General features: G+C 49.8%; 1 protein-coding gene across 1 annotated transcript; it reads left to right on the top strand.

The window, feature by feature from the left end:
* Positions 1 to 4,561: 4,561 nt before the first annotated feature.
* CCNL1 (cyclin L1) lies at positions 4,562 to 16,611 on the top strand. The gene is made up of 11 exons (XM_068200150.1): positions 4,562 to 4,876; positions 5,100 to 5,174; positions 5,336 to 5,445; positions 11,424 to 11,544; positions 11,962 to 12,026; positions 13,316 to 13,415; positions 13,543 to 13,647; positions 13,895 to 14,036; positions 15,106 to 15,217; positions 15,327 to 15,425; positions 16,225 to 16,611. Exons 1-11 carry the CDS (start codon positions 4,616 to 4,618, stop codon positions 16,574 to 16,576), a joined length of 1,542 nt encoding a protein of 513 aa, XP_068056251.1. The 5' UTR covers positions 4,562 to 4,615; the 3' UTR covers positions 16,577 to 16,611.
* Positions 16,612 to 17,848: the final 1,237 nt, after the last annotated feature.

The raw sequence follows: 17,848 nt of genomic DNA, 5'->3' as shown, positions 1-17,848 counted from the left end.
TAATTTGGCAGAGCAAAACACTGTTTATCCAGCTGGGATAACTCCCATTGCCAAGTTTTGTTTTTTTTTTTGGCACCAAACTTTTCTATCAATGCAAAACCAGTACTTGACACATGCGGGGGCTGTGCTTGCCATCAGAAGTCCTGTTCCAGCTGATAATGCAGATTTTTATGACTGAGATGGAAGGGAATTCCACATTCTCAGTTAATTTATCACATTCAGCATGAAGAATTAAAGTCAACCTCCTAAATTACTTGATAAAAAAAAATAAAAAAAAAGAAACAACTTTCAACTGAAGTTTTACTTTGGAGGTTTTAGAATTTAATGAATAAATTCATCAATAAGTTGATCTAAGCATATTCTGCATTGTCTTAGTCTCATCTATTTGACATGACAGCAGAAACTTTTAGATATCAGCTGATGTCAAAATATTTTGCTGAGTAAATTCCTGTGACGTTTTCTTACAGCCATCACTCTTCAAGGAAATGAGGTTTTTCTATCATCACAGATTATTATTTTCCCAAAATAATCCTTTCTTTTCTGTTAAGGTAATTGCACACTGTAATTTGTAGTAATTTGCTAAGAAACGTTTTGTATTTTGTTCTGAGGAACATTTGATGCCAAGCCTGTAAATCCTGAGGGGATTTAGGCACTGCCCACCAGAAGAGAGAGTTTGGGACATCCAAAACTCGCTTTCCATGAGGTGTTTCCTTTTTCCCCTTTTTTTATCGCTCACCTTTGGTGCCTCTCGCTGCAGCCAGACACCTGGAAGAAGAAAATCCGTTTACATTTGTGCACAACTGATTTGAAGAGGAGCTTCCATGGCCAGCGCAGTTGCAGGCCAAAGGGCTCGTTAATGCCTGGTCATGACTCAAGCAGCAATTATTGATTGATGCTATTTTCCAGCAGTGTCCTGGCAACAAAGCACTGCTCCTGCTGCCGAGGGGACGAGGCACTGCTCGTCTTTGCCGAGTTCAAAAATACTCGCATAAAAACATCAAGGACTGAGCTGCGTAAGGACGGCGAGTACAAATCTCTCCAGCTTTTTGAAATATCAAAGTGTACCCTGGAAAACTGGAGAGCATTAAAAGCAATAAATGATGGGTGTGTGCATGGAAAAATTAAAAAAAAAAAAGTGGGCAAATTCCACTGTGCTGACACCTGCTGCTTCCATGACTCCTTTTTGGCTATTTTTGGTTTTTTGGGTTTTTTTTTTTCTCCTTTCCAGCCCCTTTGGCACACAGTGGTACCTGGCAGGGAAATGGAAAGTGCTGCTTGCCTTCTGCAAATACCACCTAACCCAACTCGGATTTCACTTCAGGGTAGTCCGAGGGTCAGAGTCAACTTTTCCCAGCTCTCCTTTTATTACAATTTCTTTAATCTCCAGCACATTCTGTGGGCTGTAAATTGCTTCTGCCATTGCAGAGGTGTTTAGCACCGGCATTTGGGTTCATAGGACTTTTTTTTGGCTCTGTTATCACAGCTCCAAAGACTGTTCCAGGTGGGTGGTGAGATTTTTTCATTCCGTGTGAAATTGGTTTTAAAGATCTCAGGGATTGTACAGCACATGGCTATAAGAGGGGAGGTTGTCAAAAGGCCAGGAAAATAGGGTGAGCTATTCCAAATAAGTGAACAATAAATAATGTCCTTTCCAAATAGCCAGGGTCCCTGCTGAGCCATGAACCTGCACATAGAACAGCTCCTAATTAAATGCTTTATTTCCATTAAGAAACCACTATTTTGGTGATAGCTACCGACTCTGAAGCCCCAAAGTATAACCGGAAAAGAAGGGTAAAAACCAAACGCGCTGCAGCAACCTTTCTGTTATAAATGAAAAATGACCCAGCCAAATTAAAATTTCTAAAAGACGTGTTTGTAGAACTGGGGAGGTTTGTTAATGCCTGCAACCGCGACTCAAGGCGCTGCTCCCCACCCGTGAGGGGGAAGAGCAGACCTCCAGCACCGCGGCCTCCTCCGCAGGCTGATCCCGTGGATCCTGAGGGAGCTGGGAAGGGGCTGGAGCCCCAGGAGCGGCTGAGGGAGCTGGGAAGGGGCTCGGCCTGGAGAAAATGAGCTCGGGGGGCCCTTGTGGCTCTGCAGAGCTCCGGCCAGGAGGGGACAGCCGGGGGGTCGGGCTGTGCTCCAGGGAACGGGGACAGGAGGAGAGGGAACGGCCTCGGGCTGGGCCAGGGCAGGCTCAGGGTGGAACTGCCCAGGGAGGGTTGGAGCGCCCATCCCTGGAGGTGTCCCGGGAAGAGCTTCACGTGGCACTGGGTGCTCCGAGCTGGTACCAACGTGGGGATCCGCCATTCGTGGATTCTATGCTGGAGGTTTTTCCCAACACCTGGCATTCTGCGCCCGAGGGACCCCGCGGGCCCGGGCAAGGCAGGGCCGCCGCCCGCTCCCCGCACAACATGGCGGGCACGGCCCCTCGGGCGCCGCTGCCACTCAAACCCAGCGAGCCAATCAGGAGCCGCGGCTGCCGGGGGGCGGGGCGGGGCGGGCTGTGGCGGGCGGCGCGCGCGTGCGGTCACGGGCGCGGAGGGATCCGGGGCGCGCGGCGCGGCGCGGGATGTGCTGCGGCCCTTCCCAGCAGTGACGCACCCGCCGGGGCTGTCCCCGCGGCCGCGTCCCGCGTGGTCGCGACAGCGGGGGGATGTCGCGACATGCGGGCCCTGCGGGGAGCGCGCACACACTGCCGCCGCCGCCGCCGCCGCCAGGGCGGCGTCCCGGGAGCGCGGTGTGCGGGGGCAGCGGCGTGCGCGGCCGCTGTGCTCTTCCGCGCGCGTCGCCGTGCGGGAATGTTTCCTCACGTGTGGCGAATTCATCACCTGCAACGGTTAAAGCTGCTGGAGCTGGATCATTTCTGTTTCGTTTTTCCTTAGTAAATGAAGCTGGAGGGCAGCTTTCCGCTGGACGCTTCCAGTCGGGAAAGGCGCAGCCCACCTTTGTAGCAGCAAATGCTACCCCGCAATCACGTTAGTTTTATGGAAGTTTTTGGGTCTTTTTCCCTCCGTGACACATTCCGAGCGCCAAAACCTCTAAGACGGGGCCTGCACCCAGGCCCCGAGCCCTGGCTGACCAGCTATGCGCTTTTTCTGTGTTTTTAGCTCTATTCTGCACCGTGTCTCCGCCCATGGCAGGGGCTGGACTGGAGTCACCCTGGAGGATCCTTTCCAGCCCCAGCTCCTGCGGTGACTCTGTGCTTTTCCAGCTTTATCCATGTGAAAAATGCACGTTTTATGATTGGCTTTCGCAAGTATTAAATTGAATACTATATGTGTTATGTTATATCGATTGGAAGTGCTGTATTAACATTTTAATAGTATGGTAAATGTAGTTTTGTAGTTAAAATAGAACCTATGTATATGGGTTTTTTTTTCTACTAGCTCAAGCAAGAGATGAGATAATGAAGAAACTCTTCACACAGAGATGGCAATGATGGGGGCCCATAAAGAATTACTGCCTCCTTATCGGAAAAGACAAACATTCTTCCACCTTCTCTCCGTCTTTATGGAACCACCAGGATTAAGGGGAAGAAGTTGACAAAAACCAGAAAATTTCTTAATTTGCAAGGAATTTATGCATCATGTATGAGATGTATGAATATGCAACGGGCTACTGCTTTTAAAGATTATTCCTTTTTTCACAAGGCATGCTTATCGGGCTTAAGTGCCCGAGAGCATCCGGACGTCCGTAATTCTTTGCTTTTTATTGTCTTGTAATTGTCCTAACTCTAAATTTTCATTACTCTAATTGTATTACTATTTTTATAGCCATTTTATTATTATTAAACTTTTACAATTTTCAAAACCGAGTGATTGGCGTTTATAACAACCCAGCACCATTCCCGCTCCCTGGTTATTCTGCGCTGGCCTACACCAGCTCCCGATCCCTGTCCCGTTCCCGGTTCCTCCTCCCGCTGCTGTTCCGGTTCCCGCATTCCCGCATTCCCGTTCCCGATTCCCGCTCCCGGTGCTGTTCCGGTTCCCGCATTCCCGTCCCGTTCCCGGTCCCCGCTCCCGCTGCTGTTCCGGTTCCCGCATTCCCGCATTCCCGTCCCGTTCCCAGTGCTGTTCCGGTTCCCGCATTCCCGCATTCCCGTTCCCGGTCCCCGCTCCCGGTGCTGTTCCGGTTCCCGCATTCCCGCATTCCCGTTCCCGATTCCCGTTCCCGGTGCTGTTCCGGTTCCCGCATTCCCATCCTGTTCCCGGTTCCCGCATTCCCGTTCCCGGTTCCCGCTCCCGGTGTTGTACCGGTTCCCGGATTCCCGCATTCCAGCATTCCTGTCCCGCTCCCGCTGCTGTTCCGGTTCCCGCATTCCCGCATTCCCGGTTCCCGCTCCCGCTGCTGTTCCGGTTCCCGCATTCCCGGTTCCCGTTCCCGGTGCTGTTCCGGTTCCCGGATTCCCGCATTCCCGTCCCGTTCCCGGTGCTGTTCCGATTCCCGCATTCCCGCATTCCCGGTCCCCGCTCCCGGGGCGTGTCCCGCGGACTCTTTTTTCCCGCCGCCCCCCGCGCGCGCGGCGCTGGCGCGTGCGTCACGCGCGGGGCCGCGCAGTCGGCGCGCGGCCGCCGCCGGGAGCGGAGCCGGACCCCGCGCCCGCTCCGCCGCCATGGCCGCCGCGCACCCGGGCCCCGCCGCGCCCGCCGCCCCCGCCCCGCCGCCTCCTCCTGCCGCCGCTCCGGGCATCCTCATCGGCGACCGGCTCTACTCCGAGGTGTCGCTGACCATCGACCACTCGCTGATCCCCGAGGAGCGGCTCTCGCCCACCCCCTCCATGCAGGACGGGCTGGACCTGCAGTGCGAGACCGACCTGCGCATCCTGGGCTGCGAGCTCATCCAGGCGGCAGGCATCCTGCTGCGGCTGCCGCAGGTGGGCGCTCGCCGGGGCTCCCAGGGGGGCAGGCAGGGAGGGAAGGGAAGGGAAGGGAAGGGAAGGGAAGGGAAGGGAAGGGAAGGGCGGGCGCCGCCATTGTGGCGGCGGGAAGGGCGTGAGGCGGCGCGGGGGGGGGCGGCGGTGCCTCGCACAAAATGGCGGCGGCCGGGCCAGGGCGCTGACTCGGCTCCTTCTCCCTCCTCCTGCTCTGCCCTCACAGGTGGCCATGGCGACGGGGCAGGTGCTGTTCCATCGGTTCTTCTACTCCAAGTCCTTCGTCAAGCACAGCTTCGAGGTGAGCGCGGCCCCGGGGGCACCGGGAGAGGGCGGCTGGGGCGGCCGCGCGCCACGCAGGCCGCTCTCTTCGAGCCTGGCGGATTTGCTTCTTAGTTACGTAATTCTCACTTTATCTGGGTTGAAAATTGTTTGCTTAACGGAAACGGGGCTTCTTTTCAGATTGTTGCTATGGCCTGCATCAATCTCGCGTCCAAAATCGAAGAGGCGCCTCGCCGGATAAGGGACGTGATCAACGTGTTCCATCACTTGCGGCAGTTAAGAGCAAAAAGGTAAGATCAGCTTCGTTATGAGCATAAGCACCTGTTACCACTAATGTACGCTGCAGTTCTCAATTCACAGTGTTTTTCCAGGCTAAGTTCAACGACCTAAAATTGAGAAGGGAGTGCCCTTTGGCTGCTGTGTAGGCAGTGCAGTGCAATCTCGGCTGCCTCTGCTTTTCTTCACTTGGTAGACTCGTTTTCGTTGTTGATTTAGCTACGAGTTATGATTGGCAAGTATTGGTTCCAGTTTTAGGACCGTGGTTGTAGTTTCAGGTCTGTTGATTTTTTGGTATCTCGTAGTTATTGTAAGGTAGACTTAGGTGTGTGTAGTCACTTAGTGAGTTGCCGTGTATTCGCCAGTTTTCTAACCATACTTAGCAGTCCTGATGGTTTTTTTCTCGTTAATCTGTGGCTGTCCAAGTGTGGTTGTGATGTTAAGAAAGTACCTGTTCAGAAGAAGCTGAACTTTCAGTGGTGACAAGGTTGCCTTGTAGAAAAAGCCATCTTAGGAAGTAGCTGAAAACAGGCCTGGTTTGGCCTGCAGTGCTTGCAGCTGTAGTGGTGAGGAACGTGTAATTGAGTGTGGGAGGCTGAAGGCATTCTTAGGTGCAGAAAGGGAGAGCGGCGTTGTTCTGGTGCGCTTGTGCAGGTGGAGTGGGGGCTCACCTGGCCGTGTGCACGGGGGTAGAGCTGTCCCGGTTCTGGCTGCCCGGTGCTGCTCTTTGTGTGTGAAGCAGATAACCGGTGCATTGAAAGGAAGAAGGCGTGATTGAAGGGAAAGAGTTCACTAGGCTGCTGTTAAACACAAAATCTCCTTAATTCTGTCGGGCAGCAGTGTCACAGTCTGGGATTGGAGACTTCAGCTTTGCTTCTGGTGCCTGATTGCTTGAAGTTTCAGGTACTCTGTAGTTACAAAAGGATTTTATTTTCAGCTGCAGTGTTGAATGCGCACTTTATTTCCCTTCCCTGTGTCACCAGGTGACAGCAGGAATTTAAACTCGTGTTGTGCAAGCTTTTCTGAGAGACAGAGTAGAAATTTCTTAGGGAAGCCGGCTGTTTGTTGGTGTCTTTATCCTGGTCATGCTTCTGTTGAAGCCGGAGCTTTGGCTTTGACTGCCTCCTGATGGTGCTGGCCTAGTTAGTTCTAGATCCAAGAAGGAAGAGTTGGTGTTACACTGTGGAGTTTAGCTTTGTTCTGTGTGGCCTTTAAAGCTGTTCTCCCCGATGGCCCTGAGAGGGCTGTGTGAAGATAGGCCAGGTGTGAATTCAGTGGGATTGTGTTCCCCAGTTATGAAGGCAGTCTGGTTATTGGAATTGCTGCAGCAGGCTCAGTGATTAGTAGCGTTCTGGCTTCCGTCCAGGCACTGAAGGTTAATTAATCATATGCCTTGCTTTTCTTTGCAACGAGAATACAAATTAGTTGTTTCTTTGTGCTGTGTGAAGGATCAGAGAAACTGAACTTAACCTGTGAATTTAAATCTTTCCAGCTAGCCTGTTCCAAATCCCAGCTTGTGCATGTTACGTGGTGCCTAAAGTGCATCATGTCCAGAGAAATCGTGCACTGCTACCCATTATTTTCGGGAGAAATGGGTATTGTTGCTCTGCGATTCTGAGTGAATCTGCATGAAATTAACCTTAAAAATGCTGCAGTCTGACATTCAGACTTGCACACCCCCTCCCCCCCCTTTTTTTTTTTTTTAGCAAGCAGGATGTAAACGTTTTTCTGTACTTTTTACAAGCTGACAATTCCATCACCTGTACACGTTATTAACTTCAACTCTTTTTTCCCTTGCAACCGACTATACAGCGACCAGCTACATTTACCAAAGCCTGGGTGATGTGGAGTGGTACATAAAGATGAAGCTGTCGTCATGGCAACAGTGAGTGAAGTATCGAAAATCCCCAAGGAGAAGCCAGTGCTCTGAGCATAGGTCACTGGAATCGGGGGACTAACAGGTTGGCCGCTGGTGAACCATTTGGAAGAACTCCTGTATCTTGTTATAAGCTTTTTTCTTTGCTGTCCAGGTTTTTAGAATACTAGCTTGACCTTTGTTTTTTTTTTTTATTTTTTACTGAAGCTAACACTTAGGCTGTAGTTAGTCTCTCACACACAACCCAGAACTGAAACAGGCTGCTGTACTTTCTTTTTTAGTCTAGCATTTCTGTTAACTGAAGCTCTTAACCTGCACACGAATTTGGGGTAGTTTGGGTAGGCTTTGCTTTCTTTCTTAACCAGTTTTGGGTTCTTAGTTCCACTTTCTGGCTCTGTATAATTGCAGCTTGAATTCACAGTAAAACAAGGGTACGGAAGTCTTGAATTTGTACATTTTTATCAATTATGATGTAAGCAGTCCCTTCTATGTACCTGTTTGCAGAACTGGGAATTGCATTGGAATTGTCTTTTTATGAGACATGTGGTCAACCGAGGTGGTATTTCTAATGCTGAGAAGTAAGAAAAAGCTAAATAAGTGTTTTGGACAAGCATAATCTCTTTGGGATCTTTGACGAGCATATGTGATGTAGAACTGCATGTAAAAATGTTTGTGTGCATGGAGAAAAGCTCGTACTATGGAAAAATTGCTTTTGAAATAACTGTGTGCCAAAACCTCTCTGTTCTGAGCAAAGTGCAACTGTTGTTTAACTTGTAGAATGTAGTTTGAAGCTGATTTCATTTCCTTTAACTGTGCCTGAAAGCTGCAGAAGGTCCTGAGACTGGAAATGTGACTCGTGTGGTGCTGTAATCTCACATGGTGCTTTGAGGTGCTCAGTCAGCCGTTCCTCACTCAGGGGCCCTGCAGTGGGGTGCAATAATGACACACGGCCTTAGTGCCTTCAGACTGCCTGCAAACCTGTGCTGCTTGTGGTTGTGATCCCGGGGACAAGCAGAGAACTGCTGCTCTTGTACTGACCAGCAGAGCAGATTTCTGCTCCTTGAAATGGGGTGCTGGTGCTCTGCTGTACTTGTCACGAGTGCTTTGCTCATTAGGAACAAAACTCCACGCAGGGCACTGTTCCTCCGAGTATTAGTCATGCCAAAGGCATCAGAGTTTAATATTGCACCAAATGAAACTGCAGCTGTGTGGAGAACTTAGGTCTCATTTGTCAGAGTGGTTTTTAAAAAAGGTATTTGTAATTTATTTATTGTTACAAACACATTACGGTGTGTATTAATCTTCTGGGTCGTTACACAATCTAAATCCCGATGAAGTTTTGCATTTTAAGTGTTGGATTGATTTCCCAGAGGGGCCACTGTGTGCTCTGTTCTTAAAGATGAAGTTTTGCCTGGAGCTCCAGTGCTGTTCTCTACGAGCAGATTCCAAGTAGGAACTTGTAACACTCCTTGGCTATACAGGGTTTGAAGCTTATATTTCATATATAAGCTTATAAATTCTCTTTCTCTAGTTTGTTACTTGCCCCTAAGATAATTCTTGGACTGAGAATTAAGTGCAGCAAATGCACTGGCAAAGTTCCTCTTTTTTCGTAGTAGAAAACAAAGAAGTTTTTCAAAGGGGAATCTCTGAAGTTCCTAACTTGTAAATAATTGTTTGCCAACATTGCAGAGTTTATGGCAACAGTATTAATTTGGTGAATCAATGCAGTGGACAACCTGACCTGTGCCAGTAATAAGGTGCAGTAAAACACTTAAGTCTCCTGCAGATTTTTCCATGAGTGGATAAAAGGCTGTATTTGTCTGGAAGTCCTGTCTGGATAAACTGATGGCTTTCATGGCTTCCTTAGGGCTGTAGGACTTGTGACCAAAGCAATGTGGGACAGCAGAGAAAAGCAAAGCACGCTTGGCAGGTTGGGTTTCCTGTTCCTGTGCTGTGGAACCTGGGCCAAATGTGAACTGTTGGTGCTGATCCCATGGCCCTGTGCAAGGACAGTGAAAACTTAAAATACAGTAAAGGCTCCCATCTGTGCTGCTGCACTTGGAGTCACCTTAACTTCTGCCAGAGCTCTCAGGAAACGCAGGGACATGTGGAAGGCGGGGTGGTGGATGATCTGAGCAGTCCCACTGGAGATTGTGTTAATAGACTGGAAGTCATGGCTGTCCTAAGTGTGTAGCCCGAGATCTCCCACCTGTGATGAAGCTTTCTGCTGACAAACAGCCTGGACAGCTGAACTCCTCTGGGTCCTGCTCTGCAGATCCTGTTAATGCCAGTGATCTGGAGATGAAGTAGTGGAGAGCAGCACTGAAGGAAATGTTTTCAACACCAGTAAAATTGATGGGAATGAGTTGGAAGTGAATCAGCTTCACTGACGGGAGGAGCTCAGCTTGCTTGGTCCACTGTCCCACTCCAGAGCACTGTTCAGCCTGTCTCTGTGGTGCTGAAGTGGTGGACACAGTCAGCTCCTCACTGAAGTAATTATCCTAAAGAGGCTTGAAAAGCTTTTCATTTTCAGTTAATTTATGGGGAGAAAAGAAAAGCAGCCAACCATAAGCAAAAGAAAAAAATCTCCCGATTTTGGGTTTATTTAGAGTAGCTGAAATGAAAAACTCTGTGAACTTGCCCTGATGAGTGAGAGTAACACTTAAGTAGAGAAGTTACTCTGCTGGAACATGGAAAACCTGGCATTTTATATGATGAGACAGTACTTGAATTGCAGGTGCAGCCTGGCACCAGGAAGCTGCAGTTTTCCATTCCAGAGCTGGGAGCTGCATCTGAGCCCCTTGGGAAGGGCAGGGACAGCTCATGCTTCAGGTGCATGGTGGTACAACAAGGTGCTTTCATTAGAGAAGGTTGTGGTGTCCTCTGCCCATGGCCATCGGTGCCTGTCCAGGTGACTGCAGAGGTCGTGGCATAAACTGGATTTTTCCAGCCTTGTCATTAAATCGACCCTTTCTTCCTGGGGTGGGAACCTTGGTTTTTTGAGTATTTTTTGTGTTCTGGGACCTGTCAGGGAAGAGAAGTGAGATCCACTCATGGAATTTGCAAGTTGATAGTGAAATGTTTTGTCTGATACAACAAAAGCTGTATTTTGAATCCACTTTGCATTACTTCTTTTTCTTTTGAAGGTAATGTAAAATAAATTTGTCACCAGTGCTTGGGGTGTATCGTGTACACAGACCGTGGTTTATTGGAGCATAACGAGTTGAAAAAACATTACTCTGCTTTGGAAAGCACATGGAATGTGTGAGGCATATTACAGGGAAAAAGCTGGTCTGTCTTCAGGAGGAAGTGGATTAAAATATCCCATGTGGAATGTTGAAAGGTCAAGTCTGAGCACGGACGCAGCAAATATGCAATGGAGTGTGACACTTGTGCATCAAGTGTACAGAAGGTTTTTGTGATGAAACATGCTCTGGACAGTTCAGGGGTTGGATTTGGGAGGAATTAGGATTGACAGTGCTGGAGTTTGAATCTCTCTGAAGTGAGCTGTTGTTTTGCAAATGCAGCTATCAGCAGGATCATCCCTGGTACCCCTGGAGAGGGGAGCAGGCCCAGAGTCCCAGGCAGATCCGTGCCCCTGTCCCAGGTTAATTCTGTGCTTCACTCAGCCTTTCACATGTCACAGGGCAGGGCTGGCTTCTCTGAAGGGTCAAACAGCTGCTCTTCAGTGCATAGGAAACTGCAATTTCTAGAGCACAAGGTGCTACTTTAATGCCAGTGAGAACCCTGCTCTGGCTTACTTCTGCTTTGAAATCCTGCCTGGCAAAGGACTCCTGCCACCTCTGCCACGGAGAGAAAAAGTTCTTGGGAGTGCCCCCATCAAGCCAACTCCTTCCAGCAGCTGGAGCAGTGCAGTTTGCACACACAGGAGCAGAAGGTTATTTTTTTTATCTCAGCCATCTAATCTGTAGCTAGCCAAAAGCAGTGACTAAACTAGTTTAGATAAACTTGGACAGCACAAGATTAATGCTTAAACTTGCTTGCAGGAGTTGAAAACCGGTTTCTGTTGCCATTAGTTGGTTGGAAGGGAAAACAGAGTTGCCGTTATTTTTGGATATGCAAAACAGTTTTGATTTTATTTCTTGCAAACTATAGGACTCCAAGCCCCCTGATACTTGATCAGAACTACATAAACACCAAAAATCAAGTAATCAAAGCAGAAAGAAGGGTACTGAAGGAGTTGGGATTTTGTGTTCATGTCAAGCATCCTCATAAGGTGAGTTCTCAATAATAATGTGATTGTAATGCTTACTCTGCCTTGGTGCATCACTGGGAGCTGTGGAACAAGAAACACAGGTGTCAGAGTGACCTGTATTCTTCTCTTTATTCCCCTGTAGTTATTAAAGCTTTTGCCAGAGTACTTGGGCAAACAGTCATATTGACTGTGAAAAAAGTCACTTCTCTGGGAAAGGGTAAAGGTGGCTGGTTTGAAAAATACCAGAAAAGTAGTGAAATAAAGAATTGTCTGAATGTGGTGGGCTGACATGAGAGTGTGTGCTTGGAGAGAAGGAGCTCCCATTGTTTGGGCATACTTTCTGATTGCAGTTTTACATATGTATATATGTACTTCCGTACTCCTGCTTTGCGTAGAAACTGAGTCTCTTTTTTCTTCCCCCCCCTCCTTATTCCTCAGATCATTGTTATGTATTTACAAGTCCTAGAATGTGAACGTAATCAAACCCTGGTACAGACAGCCTGGTAAGTTGCTATTTTCCATTCTTTTCCTAGCCAGGAAAATAGTAGCAGAAATAACAAGCCTGCTGATCCCTATGCAAAGCAATGAGATGTAAGTCACCACCTAAACACATTTGGACAATCTCGTGGTGCTTGTTTCTGCTTACTATTTTCATGGCTTGATTCCAGCATAGTGACGGAGAACTCAATTTAACTTTGTTCTTTTTTCTACTCTTTGATTGAAGGGTAGTCCCTGCTGGTAAGTCATAGAGCTCTGCCCTCTGCACCTCAGCCCATGACCTGGGGATGGCTGCTTTGGCTGCCCTTCTCTCCAGCCAAGCCAGTGCAAGCCTCAGCGAGTTCACTGCCGTCACCCAAAGCCAGCGGGCAGCACCTCCTAGTTCTGTCCTGGCGCCAGGATTTGTATATTTGGTTCTAGAAGTAACTGTTACAACTGTTTCTCAATGTCTTTGTTGCCTACCTGCTGTATGTTAAAGGACACATGGGGGACCATTCTGCCAGCGTTTCTTTGATTGATTTAGCATTTAAACTTGAGTTAATCAGAGGGTGACAGTGCATGCAGCATGTTCACTTAGCAGCCAGGCTGGGCATGGGGGTGTAGAGTCCTCACTGACTGACTGCTGTTCTCTCTCCCATGCTGGGAATTTAGAAACCCAAGGAGCTGTGCTGCTCACCCCATCTCTGGGCACGTGTTACTGGCAGTGCCAGCCCTGTGCAGCAGCAGCAGCTCAGGACATCAGGGCCCAGTTCTGACTCACTGATCTTTTCCAACACTCAGTGAGCAAATGGGGCGCGTCTCCCTGGATGAAGTTAAAGAGACTCAAAGCACACAGAATTTAAATGCACTCAGAGTTTTATGAACTCTGCAGGTTGCACGTAGCCTCTGGATAATGGTAGGTTGAAAATGCACCTTGCTCTCCTGATGGCTCTTGAGTTCTACATTGATCTTTAAATACAAACCCATTGGTGTTTAAGACAATCAGCTGGACGGATGCAAAGTACTTGTTAAATTGTAACTCAGTGGCCACGTCCCAGGGTAACTTCAGCTGGGAAGTGGCTGTTCCACACTGCTTGGATTTACTGCTACACGTTATTGCCTTGGGGTTTAAAACAGTGGCAGTGCTGCAGACTGTCACAGAGTGACACATGTAAACATCCAGCACAACCTGAAAGAAATCACACGTTTAATGTAACAACAGAAAAAATAATAAAGTCAATTGAGTCTCCAGTATTGTTATCCTCTAGAAGAAAAGCAAACTGGAGTTCCAACCTGTGCTGCTTTGTTTTCTCAGGAATTACATGAACGACAGCCTCCGGACGAACGTGTTTGTTCGCTTCCAGCCGGAGACCATCGCGTGTGCGTGCATTTACCTCGCTGCTAGAGCCCTGCAGGTGAGCCCTGCCTGCACTGAGCTCTGCCTTGCAGTGCTGCTGCTCTGCTTTCAAGGAAATTCATGGGAATACTTCAAAAAAACCTGCCCTGAAATCTCCACTGAGCTTCTCCTTGTTTGATTTTCAGATCCCGCTGCCTACCCGTCCCCACTGGTTCCTGCTCTTTGGCACCACGGAAGAGGAGATTCAGGAGATCTGCTTAACAACTCTGAAGCTTTATACCAGAAAGAAGGTGAGTTTGACATGTTGGGGTTTGCTGCTTGATGCTCAGTGCAGACTGAGCTGAGTTATGGTTGTCAGAAAAGTTTGGGAATGCCTAATACAGATGTACTAATGGGAAGGGCAGCTCTAAGGAGAGAACAAATTCTGGAAGTTACATTACTGGACAGACCATTAAAAGCCAACTCAGTATTTTTCAGAGATGAGATAAAATATTAATTACATTAGGTCATCTTCTTACCTGGTTGGTACCTCCACAGCCCAATTACGAATTTCTGGATAAAGAAGTAGAAAAGAGGAAAATGGCACTACAGGAGGCGAAACTGAAAGCAAAAGGTTTAAATCCAGATGGAACTCCAGCACTCTCAACACTGGGTGGCTTTTCTCCTGCATCTAAGCCATGTAAGTCTGTTTTCTGAACAGAAAAACCTTCTTCGTTTTTTTAAAAATGTAGATTTTAAAACCAGTCTCAAAGCCTTGAAACCAGATTAGAAAGGAGATGCTTTGTTCCACATTTCCCCAGGTAAGAGAGTGATCCATTAACAGTATGCACCCTTATGAGAATGACATAATGAAGCAGGAGTTGCTGTGTGTTCTGTGATCTGAAGAGAGGCTTTTTGGATTTAATTTGGGGGTGCTGCTATAGCCTTCATGGCCTGTTTTGCAGCAGGTATCTGAAAATTCCTTCCCTGGTTGTTCTAATGTGCTTGGCGACTGTTTGGTGCAGTGAGGGCAGACAGGTGGTGGGCAGGAAGGGGAGGAGGGAGAGGCCCAGCACTGCCTTGGCATCAGAGGGAATTAAATGGAACATGTATTTTTTACTGGCCAGTCTGTCTGAACTCTCATGGTTTCTCCTGAGGAGTCCTGAGTGTTCAGAGGTCTTTGGGCTGGGCAGTGTGAATTTCTGACAGAACAAGGGAAGTGTTTTCTGCAAGGAGGGAGCCGAGGTTGGAAGAGTTTGAAAGCGGGAGCTCTGGTGGGCTTAATAGCCCTTCCATGAAAGGTGAATCCATCTCTGGGCTGCACCAACTGTCTGTAGAGACAGACTGACATATTAACTGGATAATTTTATTTGTTACTCATTTATATTCGTGCCATTATTGTAAAGATGGAACCTAATTTTGCTGGGCAGGCTTAATCCTTTCTATAACATTGGAAATAAAAGCCAAGGTAACATGTTCTGTATTGTGGGGCACAAGGGCAGCTTCTCTTTTGTACCTTTTGGCCCCAGGTGAGCATGGCTGTGTGCTCTGAAGGTCCCAGTTCTGTTCCTCCTTCATGGACAGAGGGTTTCCCCACAAATATCCCATTCAGGAGTGAATATAAGTGGAGAAGATGGGATGAAATAATAGATGTAGAGTTCATATCTGCACTTAGTGCAAGTCCTGGTCAAGGTGCCTGAGTGATGTACAGTGTGTTTATGTCAAAGGATGAATAAAGAACTGATTTTGAATTGAAATCTAATTCTTAGCTTCCCCAAGAGAAGTAAAAGCAGAGGAGAAATCTCCAGCGTCTGTGAATACCAAAACCATCAAAAAAGAGCCAGAAGAGAGGCAGCAAACCTCCAAGAGCCCTTACAACGGGTAGGTAAAACTCTCCTGCTGAGAGAACACTTGAGTACAAACGCTTCAGCTGCAGTGCCGAGCTCCTGCGCTGTGTCAGTGCCTGAGCAGTTTGGTTTGTGCCCTGCAGGCTGAGGAAGGAGAGCAAGAGGAGCCGCAGCAGCCGAAGCGCCAGCCGCTCCCGCTCCCGGACAAAGTCCCGCTCGCGCTCCCACAGCCCCCGCAGGCAGTGAGTGGGGCTGGGCCCCTCGGGCTGCTGGCCTCAGGGGCGCTCCTGAGTGCCCGCCGGCAAAAGGGAGGGGGAGGCTTGGCTTCACTTGGGGCTCTCGGTGCTGGGTGTGCAGCTGCTCTTGAGAGTTCAGGCTGTAAAATTAGCCTGTCCTAACTGCGCTGTACCTGAGGGGTCTGTTCTGGGCTGGTGTTAGTCTTCACAAGGATCCCATTACAAGGGAGAGCAGTCTCTGGGAGCACAGTGCCCTTGCAAGGAGAGAGAAGTGCCCCAGGTGTGCAGAATCCTTGTGTCAGTGCTCCCTGGTGCAGTGCCTGGCTCTTCAGGGCTCTGCCCCTCTCATGGTACAGGAGGAGGGGGATGCAGGGAGAGCTGCTGGCTTTAGATAGGGGTTTCCTAAGAAGCTTCAGGCTCACGTCTAAAGTTGGAGGCTGCCAGCTTGGATCTCAGTGAAGTCACTGAAGGAAAAAGGCACCACCCAGTCTGTGATCTGGTGTTGACAGATTGCCCTTGACAAGGTGGATAAAAGATGCTGCATTCTGCTTTTAGTTTGAGCTGTTTATTTTCAAATTAGCTCAACTAAAAGACTCACAAGAGTGGTTGGGGTTGGAAGGACCTTAAATCCCACATCGCTGACCCCAGCCTTCCATGGGGCAGGTTCCAAGACATTCCTTGTCCTCCCTCACTTACCCCTGAGGGACAGAGCCTGATTTCTTGCAGTACCTTGGGAGCTCTAAGTGCTGATGCCTGCTTGCTTTTCCCAGTGTGGGGACAACGCTCTAACTGTTCTCTCTTGCAGCTACAACAACCGGCGGAGCCTGTCGGGCACCTACAGCTCCCGCTCGCGCAGCCGCTCGCGCAGCCACAGCGGGAGCCCCCGGCGGCACCACAACCACGGCTCGCCCCACGCCAAGGCCAAGCACGGCCGCGAGGAGCTCAAGGGCAGCAGCAGACACGGCCACAAGCGGAAAAAGTCCCGCTCCCGCTCGCAGAGCAAGTCCCGGGAGCACTCGGAGGCGGCCAAGAAGCACCGGCACGAGCGCGGCCACCACCGGGAGCGGCGCGAGCGCTCGCGCTCCTTCGAGCGCTCCCACAAGGGTGGTAAGCACCACGGCAGCGGCCGCTCGGGCCACGGCCGGCACCGCCGCTGAGCCCTCGGGCTGTGGGGCCGGGCCAGCCCTGGCACCGGCACCGAGCCCTCGGACTGCGGGGCTGGGCCGGCACCGAGCCCTCGGACTGCGGGGCTGGGCCGGCACGGGCACCGAGCCCTCGGACTGCGGGGCTGGGCCGGCACCGAGCCCTCGGACTGCGGGGCTGGGCCGGCACGGGCACCGAGCCCTCGGACTGCGGGGCTGGGCACGGGCACCGAGCCCTCGGACTGTGGGGCTGGGCCGGCACCGAGCCCTCGGACTGCGGGGCTGGGCCAGCACGGGCACTGAGCCCATGGACTGCCAGGCACCACCAGGGCTGCAACAGCTTCAACCCCGTCTGGTTTCCTAAAAGGTGTAGAAGACATTTTTTCTTGTGGGAAAGAAACTGTTACCAACTTTTGCACATAATACCTTAGCAGTATCCCAGAGGTGGCAAACGATCAGGTTCACTGTATGTATTAGAGTTGAGTATTGTTTATTGAGCTGAGAACTGGAGAAAGGATTTCTGTAAAAAAGCAAAACGTACATTATTTTTATACCAGTCAATTGCAGACGCTTATATTTAAGTATAGTTATTTGTTTAAACATGGTGGAGACTTTCTTACACTGGTTTTAGTCTGCATGTGTTCAAAGATTTTTACAAAAAAATAAAATATAAAGCTTTTTTTTTTTTTTTTACTGGCAGTTGGATGCCAAATGTGTGGAAACTAAAGTTGATTTTCTTACATGCCAGGGCTTTGACCCATGTGCCTGAGTGGGACGGGGGCGTGTGGATGTGCTGCTGTTGGGAGGGGAAAATTGGGAGAGCTTTGGATGTTTGTGTCCTCCTGGGGGTGCAGCTGGGAAGCCACACAGCAGTTGGAATAAATGGTCATGGACTTCTCTGAAGTTGAGTGGGGTGAGCCAGCGCTGGGCTGCTGCTGTCCCCTGTCAGAGAGCAGGAGCTGCTGGGACACTGCTGGAGCTGTGCCTGCTGTGGGAAAGGAGAGCCGCGAGGGGAGAGGAGGAATCGGATCTGATTCTTCAGCTGCTGCTCAGGTAGTACCAAGCGCTGGAGCCCGCAGGTGAGAGGTGTTTGCTGTCCTACTCTCCCCATTCCTGCTGGGGCTGAGGCTGGAACGTTCCCCTGCAGAGCCCAGGTGCTGCAGGCTGGTCCCTGTCACAGGGGCAGTGCCAGGCTCTGCTGGGCAGGCATTCCACAGCCCTCAGAAAGGAGAGGAAACCTGAGCAGGAGCTCCTGGTTGGGACATCCCTGTCCACCTGGGCCCCCTC

This window comes from Anomalospiza imberbis, chromosome 10, assembly GCF_031753505.1.
Source record: "Anomalospiza imberbis isolate Cuckoo-Finch-1a 21T00152 chromosome 10, ASM3175350v1, whole genome shotgun sequence".
Taxonomy (NCBI): Eukaryota; Metazoa; Chordata; class Aves; order Passeriformes; family Viduidae; genus Anomalospiza; species Anomalospiza imberbis.
Note: the sequence above shows the minus strand (reverse complement) of the source record. Positions and strands in the feature narration are given on the sequence as shown.

Coding starts and splice junctions, on each gene's coding strand:
- CCNL1 (XM_068200150.1), top strand. CDS start 4,616: ATGGCCGCCGCGCACCCGGGCCCCGCCGCGCCCGCCGCCCCCGCCCCG. Junction 5,446..11,423: donor CGGCAGTTAAGAGCAAAAAG/GTAAGATCAGCT, acceptor TGCAAACTATAG/GACTCCAAGCCCCCTGATAC. Junction 11,545..11,961: donor ATGTCAAGCATCCTCATAAG/GTGAGTTCTCAA, acceptor CTTATTCCTCAG/ATCATTGTTATGTATTTACA.